This window comes from Vulpes lagopus, chromosome 16 (assembly GCF_018345385.1).
Source record: "Vulpes lagopus strain Blue_001 chromosome 16, ASM1834538v1, whole genome shotgun sequence".
NCBI lineage: Eukaryota > Metazoa > Chordata > Mammalia > Carnivora > Canidae > Vulpes > Vulpes lagopus.
The window spans coordinates 4,471,224-4,488,998 of record NC_054839.1 but is presented as its reverse complement, the minus strand read 5'-3'; the positions used below and the strand labels follow the sequence as shown (position 1 = coordinate 4,488,998).

Genomic DNA, 17,775 nt, shown 5'->3' with positions numbered 1-17,775 from the left:
TCTTTTCCTTTGAAAGCCCGTCTAAATCTCCCCAGGTGCAGGCCTCTGCTAGAGGTCGGAGAGGGCTGGGTTGGGAGAAAATAGAAACAAAATGAGTTATGCATGCATTTTAAGTACGTAGGGGAATACACTGTAATGCGCTCATAACTCTATTAGGCAGACACGCTTTCTTATGTAATTAATATTTATTTGTGTGCACACTTAGAACTGTGTCCCGAAGGGAAATCTGGAGCATTACAAACACTCACCTGGGGGCCCCCGGAGGAGTGTCGAAGGCCTCCAGAGGCCCCCTGGCGCAGAAGCCGCGGGTAGCGCGCCGCGAGCTCCACTGGGCCGGGGTCCAGGCTCCACGGTATCTTGTCCTCGCGGGCCACCGTCGCGGGGACTCCCCGCGACCGCCGCTTGTGCGCACGCCCGGGAGGGCGGGCCGGTTCGCGCTTGGGGGAGGAAGGCTGAGAGGAGAGCAGGTGATGTGGGTGCCGGCGGGGATATTTGCCGGCGACACCGAGCGTGGGCCGGAAGTGGAGGAGCCGAGAGCGGCGCCGCAAGAGCTCCGGGCTAGACCGTGGCGACGGCGGCGGCCCCTCGGCTGGCGGAGGACGATGAGGAGCGACGGAAGCGGCGCCGGGGGACGCTGCTGCGCGGCGCCGGCTTCCGTGTCCGCGGCCGACTGCGCAGCCTGCGAGCGGGTCTAAGTAAGTGCGGCGCGCGGCGGCGGCGGCGGCGGCCGGGAGCGCTCCCGGCGGGGGTGGGAGGGCGGCCGGCGGGGTCTGCCGCGAGGTGGGTGCGGGGCCCGGCGGGGGCGCGGGCGCGGGCGCGGGCGCGGGGCCCCGGGCTGCCGTGCGGGGGTCGGGACCTGGTCCGCCGCGTTCCCAGGAGCGCGCACGGACCAGTACCGGGAGGCCCCCGCGCCCCCCGCGCCCCCCCGCGCCCCCCGCGCCCCCCGCGCCCCCCCGCGCCCCCCGCGCCCCGAGGGACAGCGAGCCGGAACGTCCCTGGCTCGGGCGCGGGGACCTGGCGCCGACAGCCTTCGACCTGCGGGTTCCCGGGCGGGAAGTTTGGGGTGTCCAGGGACCAGCGCGACCGCACCCCGCATGGCCGCGGCCGGTCCCGCCGGGGTGTCTGTCCGCTGAATGCATTTCCTGCAGAACGCGTCATTAGCCTTACTCCTGGGGTGTCATGACCAAAACCCCATATTTTTTATTCCACAGCCGCTTCACATGGGGCAGCTAGGTGGTAACTGAGTAGGTACAGGGGCTTCGCGTGCTGATGTTTGACGTTGGGTGATCCCCTCCCGGTCTCCCTGGCACGGGTCAGTACTTCTCCGTGTGCAGGCTTAGATTAATCACGTCTTTTGCTTAAAAAGTTCAATGTTATTTCAGTAAGTAGCCGTTGGCCGCTACCCATGTAATGCCATCTCACTACCCTACCCCAAAGCAGACTGCTCCATTCAGTCCCTGTGCATGGACTTACTATGTGCCAGGCGCTGTGTACTGAAAATACAGAACCGAAGAGATGAAGTCCTCGTCGTCAAGGAAGTCCCGGCCTGTGTGAAGCAGATAAATTCGTTATCCTGTGGTAGTAGGCGGCACCACGTAAATTTGTACTGACTACAGAATGTGGAACGGTTGCTAGTAGGGAGCAGAGGTCCCTCGCAGGCTTCCTGAGGGAGCTGGGTTTTCACAGAAAAAATAAGGCATTGCCCAGCTTATTTCCTGTGTGCACATACTCAGGTATTCTCCAGTGAGTCTTGTCTTATTTAACCCAAGTCTAGCAGAAGTTCTAGTTGTACTTACTTTCCCTTACCCCGCTGTGGGTGGATAATAAACGCTTTGAATGTGGTCTTAGTTAGGGAAGTAGCTGCACTAACACACTATGTATCACGCTAGATCCCAGCAGTTTTTCAATTATGTGTTTCACCTCCCATTTACCTCGGAGGAAACCTATAGTTAGAGAAGCTAAGTGAGTTGGCAGAAGTCACCCAGGTAATTACAGACCAAGCCAGAAAACAGGTCTCTTTCCGCTGCATCACACTGCCTCCCTTTGGTAGGTGATTTGAAATGACGCGTCTAAGCCAGCTCAGGACCATCTGTGCGTCCAGACCCGGGAGCCCCACCTGCCTTCTCGGGCACACCTGGCCCTTGCCCTCTGAGTGACAGGCTTCACCAGCTAAGTGAGAACTTGGTGATAGGTTCAGGAGGCTGCCAGGCCTGACGTTTTCCTGTGATCTCCCCTCTCTTGCTGCTCATTTCAGGGGAATCTATTTCTGTTTTTCACTGATTTAGAACTCAGTTATAACTCAGATTCTAAAATCTTTCTAATTCTTGCTTAAATCTCATTCAGGAATGCCTGAGACCCTTAGATAACCCTTCTTAGGTTTGGACCGAAGAAAAGGGATCCAGTTTTTCTAATTTTTCTAGTTGAGATGTTTTCCCCCTCAAAGGATACACTTCATAATGAGTTATTACATATTTTGTTACTATTTCTTATAGGTCCTGACTCCTACAGCAGTACCTTCTGAAGTTGCAAAGCTGTAGTATTTAACCAAAGTGAACTATATACATTATTGAGTTAGCCTGAGAATTTTATTTCTGCAACGTTGGTTTTATGAGAAAAATGATTTTTAAGTTTCATCCATCTAGTTTTGAGTAAAGTATCTAGAACAGTACCCCCTCCATAAGTTGGAAACTTTGTCTGAATTTCATTATCAGTTTTAATTCTAACATTACTTATTTGCATTTTTAGCTTTTGTGAATCTTTTTAAATAATTTTCTTTCTTACAGATATTTATAATCTCAGGACAAATTGTGATTGGCTTCCATAGTGACAGTGATCTGTCATCTTTGTTCTCTCAGAGTTGGCTGTATTTGCCAAGTTTTCCATGCTTCAAGTAAAGGGGGCAGCAGGAAAATGCCATTTGTGTGGCTGTCTGATGTGTTTGAGATATCTGCTCAAGCAGGTTTAAATCCCAATGTAAAAAGCTATCTCAACTATTCAGTTACTCTCCAACATTTTCATAGGCCATTGTTGTTCATTTGTCCCAAAGGACTATTAATACACCCTTTTTCATTATTGATGACATGTGGATACCCATTAGGGAAGTAGATAATTCATTCTGTGGTGTCTCCAGCACAGAGATAGCTACTTGTGTTTCCACGTCAGCTGTGCAGCTGGCATGATTTCTTAACTTCCCTGCGCAGAAAAGGAGATCTTTGGATGCAGGAAGGTTGAGTCTGAGTTCTGTATTACTGGGAATGGGATTGGAAACTGAATTCCTTCAGAGTGCTTGAGGAGCAGCATGGGATACTCATTGTTTGTCTGTGATCTGGCTGTTAGTGATGACACATGAATTTGCTTTCTAAGTTTTACAGCCTTTGCTTGAACGTGCACCGTTCTGTCACTTGTAGGTATGTTGTTTTGTTTTGTTTTGTTTTGTTTTGTTTGTAGGTACGTTTTTTAATGAATGATCAGTTTTTATTTTTAAACAAGCTATTCCCCAAATTATCAATTTGAGATGGACTTAAGGGCCTTGAAAAATAATAGTATATTCATGAGTGAGGACTTTTTCCATTGTGTGTATATAGTTGGGGAACCTTCACTCACATTCATAGAGGGAATTTGTCTTTCACGTGCAGGTAAACATCTGTGGTTTTTTTTAACGATCTTGTACTGTTGGCAGAATCAGTAAATCACCATATACTGTGTAATACAGTGTAAACATTTGCAATGAAAAAATAGTAAGGATAATGAGCATTTACTTTTTTGTGTGAAAATTCTGACCTTTATTAAAATATAATTTTAAGTGTGGTTGAAAGAATAACGTATTTGTCTGATTTACTCTCCCTAGTTATCGAGGCAATAATTAAAATGTATTCATTCCCATAATTTGGGTTTTAGTCTTGATATATTTAAGTTGTTTTTAATTTGTAGATAAAATATTGCTGGATAAAGAACTGATCTGAATAGATTACCAACTTCAAAGGGGGGTGATAATATTTTTTGGCAAGGAAGAAGTTGATGGTGGTTGTTACTCTAGACTTGAAAGTAATGTTTAATGTTTGCCATCATGTACATTACTTTTCTACTGGAAACATTAACCTGAGTTCTATTAAAGCAGAAACAAGACATTGCAGAGTTCACAGAAACTCATGATCATTCCTTGTATATTCCTAGTTTTCTTTTCTCCTCTCCTAGTAATTACACACTCCTAAAACATGCTATGTCTGTAGTTTTACGTAAAGGTTGCTCAGCCAGAGTTATTTTCTACAACTTTAACTACGTGTGCTTTAAAAATGTGTTATTTGACAGGGGTCTGGGAAGGAGACTGGAAAGTGTATGATGAATAAAATACTTCACAAACCTCAACTTAAATATAAAATCACTGGATCTGTGCACATCCGAGATTGCTGGAGAATCATTTTTAATCTTGGTGAATACTTACCTCTCCCTAACTTTTCAGTTACTTGTTAAAGTCATATAACTGGGCCCGCCAACCTTCTGTGGTAGTTAGCAAAGACTGTTTATAATCTGATGCTTATTTTCCAACTCTGCCTTTGATTTTTCTCTATCACCTATAAAATAGAATTTGTGAGACCTGAGCATCCCTGGTGGCTCAGCAGTTTAGCGCTGCCTTCAGCTGAGGGCCTGATCCTGAAGACCTGGAATCGAGTCCCGTCGGGCTCCCTGCATGGAGCCTGTTTCTCCCTCTTCCTGTGTCTTTGCTCCTTTCTCTCTTTCTGTCTTTCATGAATAAATAAATAAAATCTTAAAAAAAAAAAAAAAAAGAATTTGTGAGATCTTAGGGATTCTTTCTGCAAATGTGGAAACTGAAACCCAAGCTAAAAAAATGATATGTGGGAATACCCATTCAAAATAGGTTGCCGGGATCCCTGGGTGGCGCAGCGGTTTAGCGCCTGCCTTTGGCCCAGGGCGCGATCCTGGAGACCCAGGATCGAATCCCACGTCGGGCTCCCTGCATGGAGCCTGCTTCACCCTCTGCCTGTGTCTCTGCCTCTCTCTCTCTCTCTCTGTGACTATCATGAATGAATAAATAAAATCTTAAAAAAAAAAAAATAGGTTGCCATATTTAAATATCGACTTGGCTAGTGATTTGAGAATGTGGGAAGCAGCATTCACCGGGTACAAGCCTCACCCAGAGTGACACAGAACCTTTGCCTAGGCAGAAAATTTCCTCTCCACAGCTTGTCATCTGTCTTATGTTTAGGATCCTTGGGAACCTGAAAAATATTAGGTCTTTTTATTAAAGATACTTCTCTTCGGGATCCCTGGGTGGCGCAGCGGTTTGGCGCCTGCCTTTGGCCCAGGGCGCGATCCTGGAGACCCGGGATCGAATCCCACGTCAGGCTCCCGGTGTATGGAGCCTGCTTCTCCCTCTGCCTGTGTCTCTGCCTCTCTCTCTCTCTGTATGACTATCATAAATAAATAAAAAAAATTAAAAAAAAAAAAGGATACTTCTCTTCCAAAATCTAGCAAGCTTTAGCAACCTGCATATGTTGTAATGCACAAAATACTTAATGTAGTACTTCTTTCTTTGGGAGTGGGGGTGGGGATTTTTCTTTTTTCTTTTATTTTAATTCCAGTATAGTTGGCATACATTATTATACTAGTTTCAGGGACTTATTCTGGGGATCCAGTAGTGGCTCAATATTCTCAGTCAGCATGATGCCACACATTAACAAATTGAAGGATAAAAATCATAAGATCATTTTAATGTTCAGAATAAACTATTGAAAAAATCAAACATCTGGTTTTATTATAAAAACTCTCAACAGAGTGGGTATGAGAGGATATACTTCAACAAATGAAAGCCATGTAAATATAAAACACTCAAAAGTAACAGCATACTCAGTGGTGGAAGATTTAATGCTTTAGCCCTAACAAAGATCAGGAACAAGACAAGGAAGTCCACTTGCCCCGCTTTGATTCCACCTAGTACTGCAAGTCTCAGCTGTAAGAATCTTCTTAGACGTGGCCTCTTTTCTCCTTTTAGTTGTGGAATCTGTTCTGTCAGTCTTCAGGACAATTTGTGGGGTATTTAGGATGATTTGATAGTTACCTAGTTCTCTCCATAGTATATCATTCTTAATTTGAAGGAGACAAGTTTCTGGAGGAGAAAGATGGTAAGGTTATATAGTTAGGCACTATAGAACAGTGTTTTTCAAACTTTCTGGTCTCAGAACCCTTTACATTTTAAAGAATTACCAGGGATGCCAAAGTGTTCTTGTATATGTATACTCTAGAGAGAGGTATTCATTGTTAGAAACTAAAGCTGAGAGTTTATGAAATATGTAAATTATCATTTTAAAGTGGCAGCAAAATATTTATTGCATATTAATATATTTTTTATTCAGAACAGCTGTCTTTGCAAAAAAATAATAATGAGGAGTATGGCATTGTTTTACAGATCTCTGTAAATATCTTTAATGTCAAAAAAAAAAAATATCTTTAATGTCTGCTTGATAGAATACAGGCTGATCATCACGTTTCTGTATCATTCTCAGAAGGTAGGCTGTTTGAGGGGAACTTTATGAGGCAGATCAGGCTTGCACAGACCCATAGTTGATAAGAGAGTAGTATTATGGTTATTATGGATACTATTCCAATACTAGACAGATAGCATCTTAAGGGTTAGTTACGTTGTGGAATCTGAAACCTGTATCAAAGAACTTTTGTAGGGACGCCTGGGTGGCTCAGTGGTTGAGCATCAGCCTTTGGCTCAGGTCATGATCCTGGGATCAAATCCTGCGTCAGGCTCCCTGCAGGGAGCCTGCTTTTCCCTCTGCCTATGTCTCTGCCTCTGTGTGTGTGTGTCTCTCATGAATAATAAAGAAAATATTTTTTTAAAAAATCCATCAGTTTATCTCACAATAAACTTTTACTCATGCTTTGTTTATGTGGTATCATTCATTGGTTGTTTGGAAAATATTTGTTTGCTGTGTTGGGCAGATAGTTCCAAATGCCGATATGTTTGAAAGGTTATCAAAAATCACATTTGCTAATAATATCATTACCACAATGCCATCAGAAAAGTCTCTGAAGTCATGGGAAGCTATTGGCAACTTCACATTCATTTTCTGTGGAATGTGTGCCAGACACCTAAGCCTGAGGAACCATAGTTTTGTTAATGGTCTTTTTTTTTTTTTTTTAAGATTTTATTTATTTCTGAGAGACACACACACAGAGAGGCAGAGACATAGAGGGAGAAGCAGGCTCCATGCAGGGAGCCTGATGTGGGACTTGATCCCGGGTCTCCAGGATCACGCCCTGGGCCGAAGGCAACACTAAACTGCTGAGCCACTGGGACTTCCCGTTTAATTGTCTTTTTAAGTAAAAATATTATCACCTAAACAAAGCACATAGTTCAGCTCACAACTCAGACTGTCAGTACACAGCACTAGTGATCTGGTGTCCTCCTCATTGTGTCACACACTTGTCACTCAGAACATGGAAGATGTGTACTCATTGGTTGAGATATAATTAATACTTTTTTAATGAGTTTTTCAGTGACATTCTTGAGTAAAACTGACATTCCCCCCCTTTCCTGGAATTCATGGGGATAAAGAATAGGACTCCTGGTTGCTCTGTCTTGTTTGTTGCCAGGCAGCTGCAGTCGTATGCAGCACTGGTTTTGTACCATTAGTGCAAATAGTGTCTTAATATAATTATAATGCAGATCTCAGAGACACGTCAGAGGGTCTTGGTGTCCCTAGGCATCTGCAGTGCAACCACCTTTTGAAAACCACTGGCAAAGGAAGGTCTCAGGCTTAATGGGAACGTTAAGCTCATCCAGTTTGGCTGCTCTGATTTCCTTGACACTGTGATGGCCAAGTATTTACTTAGATTATGCCTGCATACTTCCACTTCCTGTGAATAATTATGCTAAATGGATAAAAATATGTGGCATAGACAGCTATTTGATGGCAAGTAAGAGAAATCCTTAATCAGGGAGTTGTGCTTTGTCCTGTTTTTTAAAAGTTTGCATAGATTTCCACATGGTTTCTCTAAGTAAACAAGCATGATAAAATGTAGAGATGACTAAATCATGTTGTAAAGGACACATCATTATGGCTTTATTTTTCTTTTGCTGTGTTTAAGGGCAATTGTGATCTTTGATTTTCTTTGTCTTCTCTATAATTAAGTCAACTTATATTACACGTGCATTGTTATATATGCCCCGTGTGTTTCCTTAGTAGATCACGAGCTACATGAGGACAAGGGCTATACATTTATTAAATTTAAATAGTCTGTAGTCCCTAGGCACTATCATGCACATAATGGGATCTGTACATATTTGTGGCATGACCTTTAACCTTTAAATAGTAGGGAGGGATGCATTGGAATCTGACAAGGCTGGGAAACTGAGGGACCGCTTCACTGGCCTAGGATGGGTTTGAGAACTCCCGTGGGCGTTTGTGGTGTTCTGAGGACTTGTCATTGAGGAGGGGCATGACTTTGCTATTGCTCTCTTTTTGTTGAGCATGAGGTTAGACAGTATTTAAGTATTTTCCCTTAGGCATGGAGCCATTCGCATTTCTCCAGGTACGTATATATGAGGGAGCACATGAGGTGATGGAGATCAGGTGAGCATGCCTATCACTCACTTGGTTGACTTATCACTCTACTGACACTGTAGCCAACCTGATGGTTCTGACAGTACAAGATGTTGCTAATATTTCAAAACAATTTTTTTTAAAAGGAAAACTTTCATATCTACTTTGCCTATACATTATAATAAAAATTAGTCATGCTTCCAATAGAATATTTCTTTTTGGGGGGGATTTTCATTTATTTATTTGAGACGGGGAGAGAGAACATGAGCAGTGGGAAGGGGGAAAGAGAGAGAGAGAGAGAGGGAGAGAGAAGCAGACTCCCCATGGAGCAGGGAGCCCCATATGGGGGCTCTATCCCAGGACTATGAGATCATGACCTGAGCCAAAGGAAGATGCTAAGCCACCCGGGTGCCCCTTCTTCTTTTTTAAAGATTCATTTATTTATCTTAGAGTGAGTGTGAACACAGGAGCAGGAGGAGGGTCAGGGAGCCCAACTGCCTGGGGCTCAATCTCAAGACCCTGAGATCATGACCTGAGTCAAAATCAAGAGTTGGTGTCTCACCCGACTGAGCCACCCAGGCACCCCTCAATAGATTATTTCTTGAGAAGTGCTTACTAGTATCAATTTGAGGCCTCTAATTACTTCATCTAAATAAAAAGCACAAAATTATTTTTAATGTTGATTTTTCATTGAATCACGACCTGTGTGTGTTATAATAATGTGCTTAAGCTTTAGTTTACTTATTATTATATATTGAGCTCCAGAATTTCACCTGTTTTTTTAAAGTGTTTACACATCATGCTTTTTTTTTTTTTTCATAATTAACATAAAACATTCAAAATGTAAGATGAGGAGAAGGGTATGGTTAGTTATAGATAAGTTTGAGGTGTCACTGAACATCAGGTACTCAGGAAACAGGTAAATTGAGACTGTAGATGGAGTAGACACAGAATCAGAATAATTTATACAACCAGTATGATAATTGGAGCCATGAGAGAGAATGAGATGGCTGAGGGAAAGGAGATAAATGGACAAGACCTTGGAAAATACCTATATTAGGGGTTGGGTCAGAGGGAGGACTGCTGGAATTTGAGTATACTGGAAGCTGAGGAAGTCAGTGTTTGGTGCTGCTTAGGGGTTGTGATGTTGCAGTGTTTATTGAGAAAGAACCATTGGATTTATTAGCAAATGAGGTTTACTTTTTATGAGAGATCGTGATGAGAGCTCATGCATCAGATTCTCCTATATTAAGTAAAGATTAAGTGAGGTGGTTAAAGCCACAGCTGGATGGGTTTTAGAGACTTCAGACTGTGGGATCTGGTGTGATAGAACATAGTAAGGTGGAAGCATGGAAGATGAGAAGATACTGGTTGTCTGAGTTTCTGTTGTCTGTAGGTCTAATGTTCTTTCCCTTTATGCAACCCTTCTAGTTAGTATAAAGTTGATTGTTTAGGATACTAAGAGGCCTCAGCAAATGCATTTGATCATTCAAAAGAACCTGGCAGATAATCCATCTTATTTGGCATCACATTTCATAAATGTTTTGCCCCATAAAATGTACTCTAAGGTATAACATCTTGCCTTGTTTATTGTCCACGGCCAGCAATGGTCTTGGGTTCAGGTGGATATTCACACTCTCAAGACCTGATAGACCATACTTGGCATTCTCTCGCCTTTGTTGAAATATATGGGATAGAAAAGCCAGCATGTTAGTATCAGGTGTGTTGTTCCCAAATAATAACTCAGGCTAGTGGAAAGATGATGTGGTTGGGAGCAGGTGCCACTCTGACTTAGCTGCTTCCTGCTTACTGGGAAATAGTATCTTTTGTAATAGCTCATGGGCATCCAGGACTTAGCAGAGGACACGCCAGTTACAAGCCATATCCCTGTTGAGAAAAGGCCACCTTTATACTTCCTCCTGGACATGGGTAGCCCTCCTCAGTATTTAAATCTAGATTTAGGGACACCTGGGTGGCTCAATGGTTGAGCATCTGCCTTTGGCTCAGCTCATGATCCCTGAGTCCTGGGATCGAGTGCCACATCAGGCTTCCCATGGAAAGCCTGCTTCTCCCCCTACCTGCGTCTCTGCCTCTCTCTGTGTGTCTCTCATGAATAAATAAATAAAATCTTTAAAAATCAATCTAGATTTTGCTCACCACTCGGGGTCAAGTTTACCACACAAAACATTGTCTAGAAATAGCTAGTATCCCACCTTTATGGGTTTCCAGGGAAACTACTAGAAGGTTAACCAGAGGTCATTTTTTTCATGCCTGAGAAAAGGTTTTACTTTCTTTACTTACACTAAATTATTGACAAAATATATGGAAAACTTGCATACCACTAGCTATGGGATCTATACAGTGGACTGTATTAGAGGTGGCATTCATTCTTACTGACTTTCCTAACATCTGGGTCTGTACAAGTTTTACATGTGAGCAAATGCCTCCAGTAATTGTATTTTGCTGATCGTTTCAACAAATTTAGTAAATAAAAAAATCCTTCCTATATTAGGTTTGCTTGCTCCAGTTCCTTTAAGAGTATAGAGGTGTGACACAGACTAGGGATCAGAAATTATTAGCATAATTGGGTTAAGTAAAAATGACAGTCTGTGAGTAGAGGTCTCTTTCTAAACCACTGATATGCCAAAGCATAGTAAATAGAAGACAGCATACACACTTCAGAGCAGTTTTTATTCACCTGTCCCCCTTACAATTGATTTCTATTTGATATTCTTCCAAATGGATTGACTTTGATTCTATCTTCTACAGTTTAAGATTATAAGATTACATTTGTTTATCACAAAGTCATTTAGCTACATTTATCACAAAAGTCACAAAGACTGTTCAGGAATGCTCTGTTGAAAACTGCAAATTTAATTCCTCTATTTCTAACCAGAAATGGACTCAAATATGCCATATATATATATGCTCAGAATACAGCTATGTTTTCTAAGAAGTCTAATAATTTAGATACATTACTGGGTTGTTCATTTAAAAAGCATCTTAGTCTTGAATGTATGTCAAGTGGTGTACTACCCAGTAGGGATATGGTAGTGAAAAAGGAAGACAGTTGTTGGCCTTATAGATTTAAATTCAAAATTGTATGTTGAAATTAGAAATTAAAGAGGATACTTTTAAAAAGATAATTTTTCAGAGTTTGAGTAATTGAAGATTATAACTATTTCCTATATATTATATATACACATATGTATGTGTGTGTATATATATTACATATATGTATGTATGTAATGTTGTAGTAGATTTTGTTTGATTTGAAAACTGAGTCAGCTCTTGATTATGCAAGATAATAGGGACCCTTATCAAATTTCTAGATTTACTTTGTACATTCTGATGTTGATGTTAATTTGAGCAGAACATGGTTAGAAACATGGTAGTACAGCTAGAAATACTAGTCACAAAAGCAGATGAAATTACCATATCTCCATAGTATTTGTAAATGCTTTTAGTTTCATTTGGTAATACTGACCATCCTTATATATAGACATTTTAAAGATTCTCATTGTACTAAAAAGGAAATTCAAAATGGAAATAAGTGACAAACACAAAATTATTCAGCAAATGTATGATAGAGCAGAATTTAGGGTGATGAAATGTTAGTGTTTTTTTCTACTAAATCACCAAATAAATGGTGTTTGAGTTACTCATCTCTCTGAAAACTGTCATAAATGATTGGCTTTAACTATGAAAAGACCATGAAATTGTTCACTAAAGAAATATCTTAAATGGTATATATTTTCCAAATAGTGCAATCTTAAATGGTATATATTTTCCAATAGTGCAAAATATACTTGTATTTTATCTCAAACTCTGCTAATCCTAATCATTACATAAATTTTAAAAAATTATGTATAAAGTTAACACTGTTGTATTTTCACATTTCTCAAGTACACCTTTTTGGTACAAATGAAAATCATTGATACCACTTATAATTAAAAAATATAAAAATAAAATTAAACATTAGATGAAAAGTTTAAGTGGGCCGGATGTGTTGTTAAGACTTATCCACTATGTTGAAGGAATATAGAGTAGCCCTATCTGATTCTAAGCTCTGTTGATACATAGCTGTCATAGGTTGTAAAAGATATTAACTGATAATTGATCTGGAACAGTTTTCAGTATTGAATGTAATTGGCTGATTTGGCTGCTAGAGTGCGGACTCTTTCAATCCGGTCTTTAACCAGTTCTTGATACCTACTGCTCAGGTATTGCCTCTGTGGTTTTTAAGCTTGAATTTTTGTTTCACCTCACATATCGGCTTTTCTCTGGCTTACCATAGTACTCATTGTAATAAAACTTGCTACAACTGGGTGGCAGTATTGATTTCAGAGAAACTTTAGAAAAATGCTATGCTGTTTATGTTCAATGAGAGTCATTTGAACAAGAACTCAAATTTGAAAGTCTGTGTTTAGTGAAATAGTAAGATGTGTTTGGTGAGATAATAGTGAAAGATCATATCTATTAAGTCATCTAACTCCTCTTTATAGCTGTCTAATTTAACTTGGTTTTATGATTTTTTTCAGTGTTTAGTTCAGTGAATGAAAATTTCACATTTATTAGCTTATAGAATACAGTAAAATTTTTAAAAGCTAGTCATTAACTGTTATTTATTAAATTTAAGAATAACTTCTTTATGGTAGTTTTATTAGTGAGTAAAAGAGAATTTAATATTTTTAAAATTAAGCAAATGTATAAATAGATGACTGCTACATAAGAAAACTTGTATCTCACCTTTTTTGCCTTTTTAAGATACCATACATAGACTTTTATTTGATAACCAAAAAGCTTTGGCTTGAATCACTTTACTTCTGTGTTTTCTTCTATCAATTATAATTTTCAGAAATCTTTAAAGAAGTTTTTCTCTAGTAAGTCATTTTCTTCATTTATCTCTGGTTCTCAAATAGAATTGCTCTATTGTTTCACACTTATTCCCCAGGTGTTTGTGGCTTTATCAATAGCAATCATAGCAACCTGTTTTGACTCAATGATATGAAATTGCAATAAGAGCTATATGAACAGTTGTGCATTATTTCATGATGCTGACAATCTGAAATTTTAATGTGTACAATAAAGTCTTCAACTTTTTCTAAAAAATAATACAATATTAGAAACCCGTGGTTAATTTAAATAAATTATTGTTCTAAGTTTAACGGAAAACCTCCAGGGAGAGAAGAAAATATTTTATTCTGACTTTAGTTTGTTTACTTATAATTTATAATGTGAAAAAGAAAGTTGACAATAAATTATATCAGAGTGGCCTTGGTTAGAATATGTTAACTATCTCTTTAGTAAAATTTGCCTTCAACCTACCTAGCTCAGTAAAGTTGTAGTTTACAAAATCAATATACAAAAATCTGTTGTGTTTCTATGCACTAATAATTATCAGAAAGAGAAATTAAGAAAACGGTTTTATTTACATTTTCATAAAATACATAGGAATAAATTTAATCAAGGAGGTGGGAGACCTGTACACTGAAAACTATTAAGACATTAATGAAAGAAATTGAAAAAGACAGAAATTGATGGAAAGATACTGCCTGTTCATGGATTAGAAGAATTGTTATGTCCATATTACCCAGAATAATATACGGATACCATGCAATCACCATCAAAATTGCAGTGGCATTTTTGCAGAAAGAGAGAGAACAGTAATCCTACATTTTTGTGGAACTACAAAAGATCTCAAAGAGCCAAAGCAACCTTGAAAAAGAAAAAGCCGGAGGCATCACACTCCCTGATTCAAACTATATCACAAAGGTCTATCAAAACAATGTGGTATTGGCATAAAAATAGATACATAGATCAGTAGAACAGAATAGACTGACCAGAAATAAACCTACACACTAATGGTCAGTTGATTTATAGCAGAGGAGCTAAGAATATGCAGTGGGGGAAGGTCAATTTCTTCAACAAATAGCACTGGGAAAACAGGATCTCCACATGCAGAAGAATAAAACTGGCCCAGTCTTAACACCATAAACAAAAATTTAACTCAAAATGGATTAAGAACTTTAAGGCCCGAAACCCTAAAACTCCTAGAGGAACACTTGGCAGTAGGCCCCTGGACATCTGTCTTGGCAGTGATTTTTGGATCTATGATACCCAAGCATGGGCAACAAAAACAAAATAAGTAAGTGGGACTATATCCGACTATGAAGCTTCTGCACAGCAAGGGAAACTGTCAACAAGTGAGTCGATAGCCTACTGAATGGCACACTATCTATGCAGATCATATATTTGATTAGGGGTTAGTATCCAAAGTATATAAAGAAATCACACAACTGAATAGCAGCAAAACACAATGTGATTGTGAAGTGAAATAGACATTTTTCCAGAGAAGACATATAGAGGGCCAGCAGGTACATGAAAAGATGTTCAGCATCACAAATTGTCAGGGAAATGCAAGTCAAAAACCACAGTGAGATATACCCTCCTACCTGTCAGGATAGCTCTTATCAACAAGACAAGAAGTGTTGGCAAAGATGTGGAGAAAAGGATATCCTCATCCACTGTTGGTAGGAGTGTAAACTGTGCAGCCACTGTGGAAAAGAGTATGGAGGTTCCTCAAGAAATTAAAACCACAACCAGCAGATGATCCAGCAATTCTGCTTCTGGCTCTTTATCCAAAGAAAACAAAACCACTGACTCAGAAAGATACGCCCCCCCCCCCCATGTTCATTGCAACATTATTTACAACAGCCAAGATATAAAACAACCTAAGTGTCCATGGATGGATGAATGGGTAAAGAAATTGTGATATATACACATGGCAAACTATTACCACACCATAAAAAAGAATGAAACCTTGCTGTTTGCGACAAAATTTGGTGGACCTGAGAGCATTATGCTAACAAAGAAGTCAGAGAAAGACAAGAAAAAAAATTTTTAAAAAAACTCCAAAAACCAAACCCAAACCCCAAGTTTTTAGATACAGAGAACAGATTGTTGGTTGCCAGAGGCAGGGATGGATGAGATGGGTGAATGTACAAACTTGCAGTTGTAAAATAAATAGCCATGGGGATATGGTCTACTGCTTGGCAACTGTCATTAATATGTCTTGCATATTTGGAAGTTGCTAAGAGAGCGCATCTTAGAAGTTCTCATCACAGGAAAACAATTCTGCAACTATGAATGGTGACAGATGTTAACTAGACTTACTGTGGTGATTGTTTCCCAACATATATCAATATCTTTATGTGTATACCTGAAAATAATATGTTATATGTCAATTAAACCTCAGTACAGTTTTTTTCCCCCCTCAACCTACCTAGCTCACTGGTAAGCACACCAAGAGCTTTGGGATTATCCTAGTTGGCCCCTGGGCTCTTCTGCCTGAGGAGCTTGTAGCACAGCAATTTACTTATGCCCCTGAGCCTCCATATCCCTTATATAAAAATTTGGGAACATGACATCAACTGATTGTCCTATCAAATCAAGGAGAAAGCAGTAATGAAAGTACCTGGCTGTAATTACGCACTTTAAAAAAAAAAGTGAATATAATTTGATGAATTATATGTGTTTCTTAAACACAGTAGTGGAAGGAGAAAGGAGACTTGAGAACTGAAGGAACAAGGGAAATTAGAGCAACGGTGGATGGATTGATGTAGCCTTTCAAAGATTCTCGTAGGACCATGATTTCTTATATCACGGAACTAACTTTTAAAATAATGTATGTTGAATTACTGATTCTCTCTCTCTCTTTCTCTTTAGGATACTTTCGGAGAGCTACAATGGAAAAGTCCTGGATGCTGTGGAACTTTGTTGAAAGATGGCTAATAGCCTTGGCTTCATGGTCTTGGGCTCTTTGCCGTATTTCTCTTTTACCTTTAATAGTGACTTTTCACCTGTATGGAGGCGTTATTTTACTTTTGTTAATATTCGTATCAATAGCAGGTATTCTATATAAATTCCAGGATGTATTGCTTTATTTTCCAGAACAGCCATCTTCGTCACGCCTTTATGTTCCCATGCCCACTGGTATTCCACATGAAAACATTTTCATCAGAACCAAAGATGGAGTGCGTCTAAATCTTATATTGATCAGATACACTGGAGACAATTCACCTTATTCCCCAACTATAATTTATTTTCATGGGAATGCAGGCAACATAGGTCACAGGTTACCAAATGCATTGCTTATGTTGGTTAACCTCAAAGTTAATCTTTTGCTTGTTGATTATCGAGGATATGGGAAAAGCGAAGGAGAAGCAAGTGAAGAAGGACTCTACCTAGATTCTGAAGCTGTACTAGACTATGTGATGACTAGACCTGACCTTGACAAAACAAAAATCTTCCTTTTTGGCCGTTCCTTGGGAGGAGCAGTGGCTATTCATTTGGCTTCTGAAAATTCACATAGGATTTCAGCCATTATGGTGGAGAACACATTTTTAAGCATACCGCACATGGCCAGCACTTTATTTTCATTCTTTCCGATGCGTTACCTTCCTTTATGGTGCTACAAAAATAAATTCTTGTCCTACAGAAAAATCTCTCAGTGCAGAATGCCTTCTCTTTTCATCTCTGGACTCTCTGACCAGTTGATCCCACCAGTAATGATGAAGCAACTCTATGAACTATCCCCATCTCGGACTAAGAGATTAGCTATTTTTCCTGATGGAACTCATAATGATACATGGCAGTGCCAGGGTTACTTCACTGCCCTTGAACAGTTCATCAAAGAAGTAATAAAAAGTCATTCTCCTGAAGAAATGGCAAAAACTTCATCTAATGTAACAATTATATGATGTTTTTTTTTTTGATTAATGCACTGTATTTTAATTTGTGCAGAATGATAAAGAATGTTCCTTTCTAGTAGTGTGTTATGTCTGTACTTGTCTGAAGAGTGACATTAAACTTTGAAAGGACTTCAGTGCTCCTTTGAGATGATCCAAATAGTTTTTTACATTTGAAGAACTATAATTCTTGGGATTATTTCATACATTTTCATCGAACCTTTCAATGTGGTTATGTATCCATACCTTTAGTTTAATATGCCAGTATAATAGCATATTGTATTCAAAAGTTTCTTGTTACCTCAGTGGTGTGCCCTCTGTGACACATGGATTAATGGCTGGGTGCGGAAGGAGATTTGTAAACGAGAAACCTTTGAGTATTCTGCCTTTAGTAAATACCAGGACAATCATGGTAAGCAAACGTAGTCTGTAACTGCATTCTTCCCCTTAACAGT

The 17,775-nt window shown here is 39.8% G+C and overlaps 1 protein-coding gene across 1 annotated transcript; it reads left to right on the top strand.

The window, feature by feature from the left end:
* Positions 1-402: 402 nt before the first annotated feature.
* ABHD13 (abhydrolase domain containing 13) lies at positions 403-17,460 on the top strand. The gene is made up of 2 exons (XM_041731148.1): positions 403-695; positions 16,299-17,460. Exon 2 carries the CDS (start codon positions 16,319-16,321, stop codon positions 17,330-17,332), a length of 1,014 nt encoding a protein of 337 aa, XP_041587082.1. The 5' UTR covers positions 403-695; positions 16,299-16,318; the 3' UTR covers positions 17,333-17,460.
* Positions 17,461-17,775: the final 315 nt, after the last annotated feature.

What these genes read in the sequence shown, in the direction of transcription:
- ABHD13 (XM_041731148.1), top strand. Translation starts at nt 16,319, where the DNA reads ATGGAAAAGTCCTGGATGCTGTGGAACTTTGTTGAAAGATGGCTAATA.